At 41.5% G+C, this 14,881-nt stretch overlaps 1 protein-coding gene across 8 annotated transcripts in view; it reads right to left on the reverse strand.

Annotated features, from left to right (window-relative positions):
- Nucleotides 1–14,881, reverse strand: part of amph (amphiphysin) — a 127,748-nt gene that overhangs the window by 66,211 nt on the left and 46,656 nt on the right. For all 8 annotated transcript variants that reach the window (XM_071362611.1, XM_071362609.1, XM_071362608.1 and 5 more), the window contains exon 4: nt 10,897–10,991. In XM_071362611.1, coding sequence (XP_071218712.1) covers nt 10,897–10,991 — 95 coding nt within the window. The remainder of the gene's footprint in view (nt 1–10,896; nt 10,992–14,881) is intronic.

A 14,881-nucleotide genomic window follows, 5' to 3' on the forward strand; every position in this document is an offset into this window, starting at 1 on the left:
CACCATACAACAATGCTGCATTCAACAGCACTGGTGCAGTGCAAAAACAATGAAAAACATGTTTTCAGTTTAAATGTTATAACAAACCTATAGCTACATTTTTGTTATTTGGAGTTATCAAATACTTTTTGATAAGGGTCGCAGCATACACTACATGACTAAAAGTATGTGGACACCTGCTTGTCGTCAAACATCTCATTCCAAAACCATGGGCATGAATAAGGAGTTGGTCCCCACTTTGTTGCTATAACAGCCTCCACTCTTCTGGGAAGACTTTCCACTAGATGTTGGAACATTGCTACGGCGATTTGCTTCCATTCAGCCACAAGAGCACGAATGAGGTTGGGCATGGATGTCTGGCGATTAGACCTGGCTCGCAGTCGGCGTTCCAATTCATCCCAAAGGTGTTCGATGGGGTTGAAGTCAGGGCTCTGTGCAGGCCAGTCAAGTTCCTCCACACCCATCTCGACAAACCTTTTCTGTATCGAGCTCGCTTTGTACACGGGGAGATTGTCATGCTGAAACAGGAAAGGGCCTTCCCCAAACTGTTGCCACAAAGTTGGAAGCACAGAATCGTCTAGAATGTCATTGTATGCTGTAGTGTTAAGATTTCCCTTCACTGGAACTAAGGGGCCTAGCCCGAACCATGAAAAACAGCCACCAAACTTTACAGTTGGCACTATGCATTCGGGCAGGTTCGTCCGTCAGACAGCCAGATGGTGAAGCGTGATTCATCACTTCTGACAACGCGTTTCCACTGCTACAGAGTGGCGGCGAGCTTTACACCACTCCAGCTGACGCTTGGCATTGCACATGGTGGTCTTAGGCTTGTGTGTGGCTGTTCGGCTATGGAAACCCATTTCATGAAGCTCCCAACGAACAGTTCTTGTGCCAACGATGCTTCCAGAGGCAGTTTGGAACTCGGTTGTGAGAGTTGCAACCGATGACAGACGATTTTTACGAGCTACTCGCTTCAGCACTCGGCGGTCCCGTTCTGTGAGCTTGTGTGGCCTACCACTTTGCGGCTGAACCGTTGTTGCTCCTAGACGTTTCCACTTCACAATAACAGCACTTAGTTAATTGTGGTAGCTCTTGAAGGGCAGAAATTTGACAAACTAACTTGTTGGAAAGGTGGCATCCTATGACGGTGCCATGTTGAAAGTCACTGAGCTCTTCAGTAAGGCCATTCTACTTCCAATGTTTCTCTATGGCGATTGCATGGCTGTGTGCTGAATTTTATACACCTGTCAGCAACGGCTGTGGCTGAAATAACCAAATCCATTCATTTGAAGGGGTATCCATACTTTTCTATATACTGTGTAGTGTATTATGTACATAGCACTAAAGTATCTCTGCTTTGTTTTAATATGTTAAAATGCTACATACAGCATCCTATGTACAAAAGTGGACATTAAAATAAAACAATTGCCAGTTTGGGTCGTTATCTAGCTAGCTAACTAGCTGCTGCGAGGATGTGATGCCATTGGAGGAGTGGGTGAGTGACCGACTTTTTCCCCTCGTATCGTTTTTCAGTGGCTACAGTACAGTTAGAGATGCAGGTGTCATTAGGTTAGCTAGCAAGAAATGTGAATCGCTTTGCAAGCTAGCTATGCTGAACTTGAACGACTGTTATCCACAATTAGCATATCTCTTAGTTGTCAATCAAATGTATTTGGAATTGATCAAATGGGCGGGTAGGCAGGCAAGTTCCCATTCGTTTGTCAAAACATAGGTTGGGACAAACATGCATTGGCAGGCAAGCTGCAGAAGGACGAGCATACTACTATTCCCTATCGTTTCAGTGCAATTCAAATCAAATCAAATCAAATTTATTAGTCACATACACATGGTTAGCAGATGTTAATGCGAGTGTAGCGAAATGCTTGTGCTTCTAGTTCCGACAATGCAGTAATAACAACAAGTAATCTAACCTAACAATTCCGCAACTACTACCTTATACACGCAAGTGTAAAGGGATAAAGAATATGTACATAAAGATATATGAATGAGTGATGGTACAGACGGCATAGGCAAGGTGCAGTAGATGGTATAGAGTACGGTATATACCTATGAGATGAGTACTGTAGGGTATGTAAACATAAAGTGGCATAGTTTAAAGTGGCTAGTGGTCCATGTATTACATAAGATGGCAAGATGCAGTAGATGATATAGAGTACAGTATATACATATACATAAGAGATGTGTAATGTAGGGTATGTAAACATTATATTAGGTGGCATTGTTTAAAGTGGCTGGTGGTACATTTTTACATAATTTCCATCAATTCCCATTTTTAAGGTGGCTGGAGCTGAGTCAGTTTGTTGGCAGCGGCCGCTAAATGTTAGTGGTGGCTGTTTAACAGTCTGATGGCCTTGAGATAGAAGCTGTTTTTCAGTCTCTCGGTCCCTGCTTGGATGCACCTGTACTGACCTCGCCTTCTGGATGATAGCGGGGTGAACAGGTAGTGGCTTGGGTGGTTGTTGTCCTTGATGATCTTTATGGCCTTCCTGTGACATCGGGTGGTGTAGGTGTCCTGGAGGGCAGGTAGTTTGCCCCGGGTGATGCGTTCTGCCGACCTCACTACCCACTGGAGAGCCTTACGGTTGTGTGCGGAGCAGTTGCCGTACCAGGCGGTGATACAGCCCGACAGGATGCTCTCGATTGTGCATCTGTAGAAGTTTGTGAGTGCTTTTGGTGACAAGCCGAATTTCTTCAGCCTCCTGAGGTTGAAGAGGCGCTGCTGCGCCTTCTTCACAACGCTGTCTGTGTGGGTGGACCAATTCAGTTTGTCCGTGATGTGTACACCGAGGAACTTAAAACTTTCCACCTTCTCCACTACTGACCCGTCGATGTGGATAGGGGGGAGCTCCCTATTCTGATGGCCAACAAGTTTAAAGTTTGAAAGGGTTTATCTAACGTTCCCTCGTTAGAGTTTATCTTATCTCGCTCTGGCTAGCTTTAGTTGATCTTGTTGTTGTTGATTTGCATCGGCAACTGAGGGAGACAGCCTACCTTTTCATGGTTGTTTGATCAATAGGACTGAAGTTCCCAAATGTATGAGGACTCCAGTGGTATTTACATATTAGCAGAAATACATTCAAGTGGCTTTTGGAAAATGCGTTCTAATGATCTATTGTCGCGCTGTTGCTATTGCCTGTAAACACACAGTCCAGTTCAAAGTGAATGATGGCAGGCCTGTGTGGCAAATGGCTTATTTGCATATAGGCCTACTGTAGCTCTGGTTGGCTATGGTGCACCGGTCTGCGTAGACTCCGGTCCTGGACAAGACAGATGTTTTTATTATTTCTTGCAGTGTCTATTTATTATCCAAACGCATGGCAGTTTTTCCACTGTATACTGCTATAGAATGTTTACATTCCCAAACATTATATGAATTTATGAAAATGACCATATGTAAGTGCTCGTTCTTCCTGGGGGTTTATATGAACAGATTATAATACGATTTCATGTTGATAAAACACTGTCAGTTCCACTTTAAATATTGCAGTAATTCATTCAGTTGGTATCATATCTCTTTACTGCTTTCAATAAAGTCAAAGATCTTTAAAACTGCTGGTTTTATTTGATTCCAAAACTATAATTTATTCCTCCCATGATCAATATTGATGGATATTGTCACAGTGCTATTGTCCTCTTGACTTGACTCAGTTCAGGAAATGGGTCAGTGTCTAGTATGCTCTATGTACAGTGAGGGAAAAAAGTATTTGATCCCCTGCTGATTTTGTACGTTTGCCCACTGACAAAGAAATGATCAGTCTATAATTTTAATGGTAGGTTTATTTGAACAGTGAGAGACAGAATATCAACAAAAAAATCCAGAAAAACGCATGTCAAAAATGTTATGAATTGATTTGCATTTTAATGAGGGAAATAAGTATTTGACCCCTCTGCAAAACATGACTTACTACTTGGTGGCAAAACCCTTGTTGGCAATCACAGAGGTCAGACGTTTCTTGTAGTTGGCCACCAGGTTTGCACACATCTCAGGAGGGATTTTGTCCCACTCCTCTTTGCAGATCTTCTTCAAGTCATTAAGGTTTCGAGGCTGACGTTTGGCAACTCGAACCTTCAGCTCCCTCCACAGATTTTCTATGGGATTAAGGTCTGGAGTCTGGCTAGGCCACTCCAGGACCTTAATGTGCTTCTTCTTGAGCCACTCCTTTGTTGCCTTGGCCGTGTGTTTTGGGTCATTGTCATGCTGGAATACCCATCCACGACCCATTTTCAATACCCTGGCTGAGGGAAGGAGGTTTTCACCCAAGATTTGACGGTACATGGCCCCGTCCATCGTCCCTTTGATGCAGTGAAGTTGTCCTGTCCCTTTAGCAGAAAAACACCCCCAAAGCATAATGTTTCCACCTCCATGTTTGACGGTGGGGATGGTTTCTTGGGGTCATAGGCAGCATTCCTCCTCCTCCAAACACGGCAAGTTGGGTTGATGCCAAAGAACTCCATTTTGGTCTCATCTGACCACAACACGTTCACCCAGTTGTCCTCTGAATCATTCAGATGTTCATTGGCAAACTTCAGACGGGCATGTATATGTGCTTTCTTGAGCAGGGGGACCTTGCGGGCGCTGCAGGATTTCAGTCCTTCACGGCATAGTGTGTTACCAATTGTTTTCTTGATGACTATGGTCCCAGCTGCCTTGAGATCATTGACAAGATCCTCCTGTGTAGTTCTGGGCTGATTCCTCACCGTTCTCATGATCATTGCAACTCCACGAGGTGAGATCTTGCATGGAGCCCCAGGCTGAGGGAGATTGACAGTTCTTTTGTGTTTCTTCCATTTGCGAATAATCACAGAAACTGTTGTCACCTTCTCACCAAGCTGCTTGGCGATGGTCTTGTAGCCCATTCCAGCCTTGTGTAGGTCTACAATCTTGTCCCTGACATCCTTGGAGAGCTCTTTGGTCTTGGCCATGGTGGAGAGTTTGGAATCTGATTGATTGATTGCTTCTGTGGACAGGTATCTTTTATACAGGTAAGAAACTGAGATTAGGAGCACTCCCTTTAAGAGTGTGCTCCTAATCTCCGTTCGTTACCTGTATGAAAGACACCTGGGAGCCAGAAATCTTTTTGATTGAGAAGGGGTCAAATACTTATTTCCCTCATTAAAATGCAAATCAATTTATAACATTTTTGACATGCATTTTTCTGGATATTTTTGTTGTTATTCTGTCTCTCACTGTTCAAATAAACCTACCATTAAAATTATAGACTGATAATTTCTTTGTCAGTGGGCAAACGTACAAAATCAGCAGGGGATCAAATACTTTTTTCCCTCACTGTATGCTGTTTATGTACACTACCGTTCAAAAGTTTGGGGTCACTTAGAAAGATCCTTGTTTTCCATGAAAACATACATGAAATTAGTTGCAAAATGAATACGAAATATATTCAAGACGTTGACAAGGTTATAAATAATGATTTTTAATTGAAATCATAATTGTGTCCATCAAACTTTGCTTTCATCAAAGAATCCTCCATTGGCAGCAATTACAGCCTTGCAGAGCTTTGGCATTCTAGTTGTCAATTTGTTGAGATAATCTGAAGATTTCACCCCACCTCCCACAAGTTGGATTGGCTTGATGGGCACTTCTTACGGACAAGCTGCTATGGACAAGCTGCTACCACAACAGCTCAATAGGGTTGAGATCCGGTGACTGTGCCGGCCACTCCATTTTAGACAGAATACCAGCTGACTGCTTCTTCCCTAAATAGTTGTTGCATAGTTTGGAGCTGTGCTTTGGGTCATTGTCCTGTTGTAGGAGGAAATTGGATCCAATTAAGCGCCGTCCACAGGGTATGGCATGGCGTAGCCTTCCTTCTTCAAGATCCCTTTTACCCTGTACAAATCTCCCACTTTACCACCCCCAGACCATCACATTGCCTCCACCATGCTTGACAGATGGCGTCAAGCACTCCTACAGCATCTTTTCATTTTTTCTGCATCTCATGAAAGATCTTCTTTGTGATCCGAACACCTCAAACTTAGATTTGTCTGTCCATAACACTTTTTTCCAATCTTCCTCTGTCCAGTGTCTGTGTTCTTTTGCCCATCTTAATATTTAATTTTTATTGGCCAGTCTGAGATATGGCTTTTCCTTTGCAACTCTGCCTAGAAGGCCAGAATCCAGGAGTCGCCTCTTCACTGTTGACGTTGAGGCTGGTGTTTTGCGGGCACTATTTAATGAAGCTGCCAGTTGACGACTTGTGAGGTGTCTGCTTCTCAAACTAGACACTCTAATGTACTTGTCCTCTCGCTCAGTTGTGCACCGAGGCCTCCCACTCCTCTTTCTATTCTGGTTAGAGCCAGTTTGCGCTGTTCTGTGAAGGGAGTATTACACAGCGTTGTACGAGATCTTCAGTTTCTTGGCAATTTCTCACGTGTAATAGCCTTAATTTCTCAGAACAAGAATAGCCTGACGAGTTTCAGAAGAAAGTCCTTTGTTTCTGGCCATTTTGAGCCTGTAATCGAACCCACAAATGCTGATGCTCCAGATACTCAACTAGTCTAAAGAAGGCCAGTTTTATTGCTTCTTTAATCAGGACAACAGATTTCTGCTGTGCTAACATAATTGCAAAAAGATTTTCTAATGATCAATTAGCCTTTTAAAATGATAAACTTGGATTAGCTAACACAACGTGCCATTGGAACACAGGAGTGATGGTTGCTTATAATGTGCCTCTGTACGCCTATGTAGATATTCCATTAAAATGCACATTTGTGGCCTGCTGGAGGTCATTTTGCAGGGCTCTGGCAGTGCTCCTCCTTGCACAAAGGCGGAGGTAGCGGTCCTGCTGCTGGGTTGTTGCCCTCCTACGGCCTCCTCCACGTCTCCTGATGTACTGGCCTGTCTCCTGGTAGCGCCTCCATGCTCTGGACACTACGCTGACAGACACAGCAAACCTTCTTGCTACAGCTCGCATTGATGTGCCATCCTGGATGAGCTGCACTACCTGAGCCACTTGTGTGGGTTGTAGACTCCGTCTCATTCTACCACTAGAGTGAAAGCACCGCCAGCATTCAAAAGTGACCAAAACATCAGCCAGGAAGCATAGGAACTGAGAAGTGGTCTGTGGTCACCACCTGCAGAACCACTCCTTTATTGGGGGTGTCTTGCTAATTGCCTATAATTTCCACCTTTTGTCTATTCCATTTGCACAACAGCATGTGAAATTTATTGTCAATCAGTGTTGCTTCCTAAGTGGACAGTTTGATTTCACAGAAGTGTGATTGACTTGGAGTTACATTGTGTTGTTTAAGTGTTCCCTTTATTTTTTTGAGCAGTGTATAATATATAATTCAAACAAAAACAACAACACTATCATCAACTGTTGTTTTACATATGAGGAACCACAGATAACTCATGTGTACAGGTTTGGATAGATTTTAGCCATGTTTTCAATTCAAATGTAAAAGTATAATAATCAGTGCAGCTTCTCAAGTCCATGGGCATTGCATTACAGTATAATATATCTCTAACAGAGAAGGCCGATTGGCCGATTTTACTGTTTTGAAAAGGGACAACGCAATCCCCTCTAGTTACTGCCCTTGTTATCCTGGAGGTGCTTTCCTTGAGCATGATATGCCGGCATAGATGTGGAGTGGCAAGACCATGCAGGATCTTAAAGACAAGGCTTGCATCTACATACTGCTTAAAGCTATCCAGATTAAATAAATTATGTTTGTAAATTATATGACAATGGCGGTAACGGTTTGGTTTGTTATCAAAAATCTTAAGTGTTTGTTTTGTAGAGTGATTCAATTGGTTTCAGAATAGTAGCTCCTGCTTGTGACCAGCATGTGAGGCAATATCTCAGATGTGAGAAGATCATAGCATGCATATGTAGTTTGGCGCCCTCCAGAGGAAGGAAAGATTTTATAAACCCAAAGTTGGATAATCCAAATTTAACCACCTTCTTCAGATGTTTCTTAAATGTCAAGTTCGAGTCTGAATGACACCAAGATACCTGAAGTTAGACACAACTTTCAAATTCTCCCCATTAACATGAACAGCTGGTTGGGAAGAATCAACGGATTTCTTAGAGAAGTACATACAAACAGTCTTGTCGATATTTAAATGCAGGCAATAATTGGTCATCCATTTAGAAACATGTACCATAGCATCACTTAACTTGTTAACAACCAATTGTCAATTTATGTACATACAGAACCGTATCGTCTGCATACATCTGCATGTTAACTTGTGGGCAAGCAAGTGGGAGATCATTTATATAGATGGTAAACAGAAGGGGGGCTAATATTGACCCTTGTGGGACCCCAATGTTATAGTAAAGAGAGTCCGACCGAGTGTCCCCCAAACAAACCCTTTGACTTCTGTTTGTCATATAGGAATACTAATGACTTCAGTGGACACATTAAGGGAGGATAGTGTGGATAGGAGAACCTCATGATTCACAGTATCAAAGACCTTTTTAAGATCCAAAAAGACTGCACCGACTTCACCACCTATGTCCAGATTAGATTTAATACACTCCAGAAAATAGCAATTGGATGTTTCGGTAGAATGGTTAGTTCTGAATCCAAATTGCATTTAATGTATGGTGTTGCCCTGAATGAGGTGATCAGTCAGATGATCAGCCACTTTCAGCTACTTTTGAAGGCACTGGAAGAATGCTTATAGGTCTGTAATTTTCCACTAGTGTTGGGTCACCAGATTTTAAAACAGGTATCACTGCAGCAGACTTCCAAGCATTGGGGACAACCCATATTTGACAGACAGATTAACTAGATGTACAGTTGAAGTCGGAAGTTTACATACACTTAGGTGGAGTCATTAAAACTCGTTTTCCAACCACTCCACAAATTTCTTGTTAACAAACTATAGTTTTGGCAAGTCGGTTAGGACATCTACTTTGTGCATGACACAAGTAATTTTTCCAACAATTGTTTACAGACAGATTATTTCAATTATAATTAATTGTATCACAATTCCAGTGGGTCAGAAGTTTACATACACTAAGTTGACTGTGCCTTTAAACAGCTTGGGAAAATTCCAGAAAACGACGTCATGGCTTTAGAAGCTTCTGATAGGCTAATTGACATAATTTGAGTCAATTGGAGGTGTACCTGTGGATGTATTTCAAGGCTTACCTTCAAACTCAGTGCCTCTTTGCTTGACATCATGAGAAAATCAAAAGAAATCAGCCAAGACCTCAGAAAAAAATTGTAGACCTCCACAAGTCTGGATCATCCTTGGGAGCAATTTCCAAACGCCTGAAGGTACCACGTTCATCTGTACAAACAATAGTACGCAAGTATAAACACCATGGGACCATGCAGCCGTCATACCGCTCTGGAAGGAGACGCGTTCGGTCTCCTAGAGATGAACGCACTTTGGTGCGAAAAGTGCAAATCAATCCCAGAACAACAGCAAAAGACCTTGTGAAGATGCTGGAGGAAACAGGTACCATTATATCCACAGTAAAACGAGTCATATATCGACATAACCTGAAAGGACGCTCATAATGGAAGAAGCCACTGCTCCAAAACCGCCATAAAAAAGCCAGACTATGGCTTGCAACTGCACATGGGGACAAAGATCATCATGTTGTGGGGGTGCTTTGCTGCAGGAGGGACTGGTGCACTTCACAAAATAGATGGCATCATGAGGGAGAGAAAATTATGTGGCAACATCTCAAGACATCAGATGGGAAGTTAAAGCTTGGTCGCAAATGGTTCTTCCAAATGGACAATGACCCCAAGCATACTTCCAAAATTGTGGCAACAAAGTCAAGGTATTGGAGTGGCCATCACAAAGCCCTGACCTCAAACCTATAGAAAATTTTGTGGGCAGAACTGAAAAAGTGTGTGCGAGCAAGGAGTGTATGTAAACGTCTGACCCACTGGGAATGTGATTAAAGAAATAAAAGCTGAAATCATTCTCTCTACTATTATTCTGACATTTCACATTTGTAAAATAAAGTGGTGATCCTAACTGACCTAAGACAGGGCATTTTTACTTGGATTAAATGTCAGGAATTGTGAAAAACTGAGTTTAAATGTATTTGGCTAAGCTGTATGTGAACCTCCGACTTCAACAGTCTCATGCCGGACCTCACAGGCCGTCGGTCGATAAATCCCCAAAATAATCAAATAAACAAGCAAGCCGTCTGGTGAGTATCAATTGACCTTTGATCCATAAGATTTCATTCATATGGAGTTGGTCTCCCCTTTTTTTATGCTGTCTATGTATTCTCTATGTATGCTGCCTATATATGCTTGGCCGAGATAGAAACATGGCCACATACAGTATGTATTATCTACCATTTTAGATCATTTTGGACTACAGTGTGTGGAGCCATGGTCCAGTGGTAACACTCCTGGTTCCATGCACATATGCAACTTTCTGCCATTTGTACTTACTTCTCACTGCGTCTCCACTGTTTCTAATAATTTTGTCAATAAAGCATAACAAAATATGAAAGCAGAGTGACTCTCCTGTCTCCTTTAAAAAATTTCATAAAAATATAATTATGGACCACAAGACTATAGCGATTGCTATGGCTTCGGCTAATGGAGATGTGCGAAAAAATTAAGAAAGAATTTAGGCCAACATGATTCATTTCAGACTAAAGCAAAATCATAAATACTGATAAGTGATCATGCCTCTCCCACTATAAATGACTGACATACAGGTATGAAAACCCAGAGAGAATCATGACTTCTGAGTGAACCACACCAGAAACTCAATCAATCACGTGTGCCTTACAGTATCTGGAGTGAGCGCTCCTTGCCAGTCACATATGGTCGCATTGAAAATCTACCATTACCAATGAACGAAAGACTGAAAAGAACAGAGGGATATGAGAATGAAAGAAGAAGAAAAGTAGGGCATGTGGCGCTCACCTTCCCGATGCTCAAGACATCGTCCTTCCCGTGCCAGTCCGGCTCGTAGACTTCATGTAGGGACTCTGTCAGGTTCATGGAAGCCTGTTGCATTGCTAGAAGACACCATCAACATGATAAGGGCTTAATTCAACCCAGTGGACCAAGTTCCCAGACACAGATCAAGCCTAGTTCTGGATTTAAGAGAACTTCCAATGAAGATTATCCATTTCGAACGCTCTTGAGTCCAGAACTAGGTTTAAAACAAACCAATAGCGCTGTACTGCCCTACCAAACAAAGAAAAAATTATGATCAAATCGCTTTGAGCAGATGATGGAGGTCAAAGTGCATGGTCAGCAAAAATAAAAGAAAGACTGAACACTGCCATGTTGACCTGGGGCTGTATCCACAAATCATCTCAGAGTGCTGATCTGTCCATATAATCGTATTCATTATGATCGAAAAGGGAAAAACTGATATTAGATCAGCATCATAGTACACATCATTTTAGTCTGTAAAAATAGAATAGTTGTGTGAAAATATCAGCTTGATTCCCCTTGCAGGAGCTGACCAGTCATAATGAAAAAAATTATGTTCATTTGTATATTTTACATTTTAGTCATTTAGCAGACATTCAGTTAATGCATTGAGGTACGACAACCACTTGTACATTCTCATTTCGATGCCAAACCCACCACTGGTGTGCTTGGCCAAAGAGCTCTATGTTCATGTCCTCCAATAAATGTCCTCCACTGACACTTGGATTGGAATCGGTGCTTTGGTCAGATGACATGAAAACTGAGCTCTTTGGCCACGCACACCAGTGGTGGGTTTGACGTCGAAATGAGAATGCATGAGCAGGAAAGAAATAACATACCTACTGTACAGTATGGTGGTAGACCTTGATGTTATGGGGCTATTTTGATTCCCCTGGTACTGGGACCCTTGTTAAGGTCAACGACATCATGAACTTTACCCAGTACCAGGATATTTTAGCCAAAAACCTGGTTGCCTCTGCCAGGAGGCTGACACTTGGCCGCAAGTGGATCTTCCAGTAAGACAATAACCCCAAGCACACATCAAAATCCACAAAGAAATGGTTAATTGGCCACAAAAATCTACATTTTGCAATGGCCATCTCTGTCTACGGACTTGAAACCCATTGCAAACCTATGGTTTGTATTGAATAGGGCAGTCCAAATGCGCAGACGAAGGATACCAAGGATCTGGAAGGATTCTGTATGGAGGAATGGTCTAAGATTCCCCCCCCCCCACAATGTGTTCTTCAACTCATAAAATATTTTAGAAAAATATTAACCAAAGGTTATTATAGTCTTGTGTTTCCATATTAGTTTTTATTTCTCTTCGTTTTCAGATTTTTGTTTAGTTTCATTTCGTTTTCAGAATTACTTTACTAGTTTTATTTACTTTCAGTTTTATAAAATAATTTCTATTTCATTTTTATATAATTTAGTTTTAGTTGTTAGGGACAGAAAGTAGCACATGCTTGGGAGGCTAGGAGCATTTAAATGTTGTATAGTTTTTGTGCTTTTGGTGGTCATTTTCTGCTAGTGTGGGGCAGTAATGCAGGTTTAAAGGTAGACTCAGTGAGATGACGTACAGTAGATGCACAAAGTAAACAGTTGTAGTGGGTAGACAACCAGGAGCGTTCTCCACTGTTTTGGTCCCGTAGCTACCATGTTGTAGCAGCGTGCACATACCCAGACCCACACCGTGTGACTGTGTGAGAGCAAAGTTTTGCATTATGCTCATCTCAATGGGCACGTTCGAGCGGATCAATTTTGTCAATTCGTCACCGCCTTTCAAAGTGTGTTGCATTCTGGGGATAAAAAAAATTGTCTAACTTGCGCCTACATGTCAACTGCCTGATCTTTACAAAAATCGTGTGATCAAAGGTCATGAAGTTTTGACTGCAGTCGACTGCAAGTTTCTGCATTTGCTCTTCAGCAACTTCATTCTGCAGCTATTTCCTGCATTGTGTACAAATGTGTTATTCAACGCGTTTCAATAGCAGTAAAGGCCAAATGCAATGTTTAAAATGATTGTGTATATACACTACCATTCAAAAGTTTAGAGTCACTTAGAAATGTCCTTGTTTTTGAAAGAAAAGCAAATAAAATAACATCAAATTGATCGGAAATACAGTGTAGACATTGTTAATGTCGTAAATTACTATTGTAGCTGGAAACGGCAGATTTCTTATGGAATATCTACATAGCAAAACACCAGTCTCAACGTCAACAGTGAAGAGGCAAACATTTAGGCAGAGTTCCTCTGTCCAGTGTCTGTGTTCTTTTGCCCATCTTAATCTATTCTTTTTATTGGCCAATCTGAGATATGGCTTTTTCTTTGCAACTCTGCCTAGAAGGCCAGCATCCCGGAGCCGCTTCACTGTTGACGTTGAGACTGGTGTTTTGCGGGTACTATTTATTGAAGCTGGCAGTTGACGACTGGTGAGCCGTCTGTTTCTCAAACTAGACACTCTAATGTACTTGTCCTCTTGCTCAGTTGTGCACCGGGGCCTCCCACTCCTCTTTCTATTCTGGTTGTAGCCAGTTTGCGCTGTTCTGTGAAGGGAGTAGTACACAGCGTTGTACGAGATCTTCAGTTTTTTGGCAATTTCTCGCATGGAATAGCCTTCATTTCTCAGAACAAGAATAGACTGACGAGTTTCAGAAGAAGGTACTTTGTTTCTGGCCATTTTGAGCCTTTAATCGAACCCACAAATGCTGATGCTCCAGATACTCAACTAGTCTAAAGAAGGACAGTTTAATTGCTTCTGTAATCAAAACAACAGTTTTCAGCTGTGCTAACATAATTACAAAATGGTTTTCTAATAATCAATTAGCCTTTTGAAATGATAAACTTGGATTAGTTAACACAACATGCCATTGGAACACAGGAGTGATGGTTGCTGATTATGTGCCTCTGTACGTCTACGTAGATATTCCATAAAAAATCTGCCATTTCCAGCTACATTAGTCATTTACAACATGAACAATGTCTACACTGTATTTCTGATCAATTTGAGGTTATTTTAATGGAGAAAAAATTATATTTTCTTTCAAAAAACAAGGACATTTCTAAGTGGCCCCAAACTTTTGAACGGCAGTGTATATTTTTTTTATACCTACAGTGGTCCTAAAATTCCAAATCAAATGGCTAAATGATCAATTTTATGACCATCTTAAAATAATTCCATATGTTAGCTTAGTAGATATTGCGATCTAAGAGCTTAGACCTACCCTCTGATTCATTGAGGGTGTTTTTATGAGACTCTCGAGAAACGTGACCAAAGACGTGACTTAAACTGGAACCAATTTGCTGTGATTCATGTGTACAGTGGATATATACAAATACATGTGATATTTACACAACAACAACAAAAAAGGCTGAAAACCCCATTAGAAAATACATTTGAATTTTGCCCCCCCAGGAAACTAAGACTGAACATAATTATTTCATTTTGGAGTCAAATATAATAGTTTCGGTATATATACATTATTTTATATCAGTTTACTAAATAGTTGTTGTTTTAGTTTCCAATAATCATCTTGAGACGAACAACCACCGATATAAACGAAAACTTCTGACATTTTTAGAACTGTATTGCTTGTATTTTAATGTAGGGCCATAGGGAAGACCGGTCATGTGGAGATGTTCCTATTGAAACATATATATATTTTTACGTTGCTAGTTTGTTTAATTAGCTTAGTAAAGATTTTTTTTAGGGGACCCTACATGGGGCCCAGACCCCAAGTTTGGGGACCACTGTACTAACCTCTTTCTACGCTTGCTTCCTCTCTCTCTTTGTCTCCTCTGCTTCCCCCTGCATGCATTGCAGCCTGCCTCAGCCTCACCTATGAGTACCACACCCAGTCATTGGCCACATCACTGTCTGTCTCAGTAGGCTACTCTCTGTTATTATGAGAACTTAGTAGCCACATTTTTTTCAACTGCTGAGGCAGGCTCCGTTTAATGTTA

The sequence above is a fragment of the Salvelinus alpinus genome, chromosome 23, assembly GCF_045679555.1.
Source record: "Salvelinus alpinus chromosome 23, SLU_Salpinus.1, whole genome shotgun sequence".
NCBI classification, from domain to species: Eukaryota; Metazoa; Chordata; class Actinopteri; order Salmoniformes; family Salmonidae; genus Salvelinus; species Salvelinus alpinus.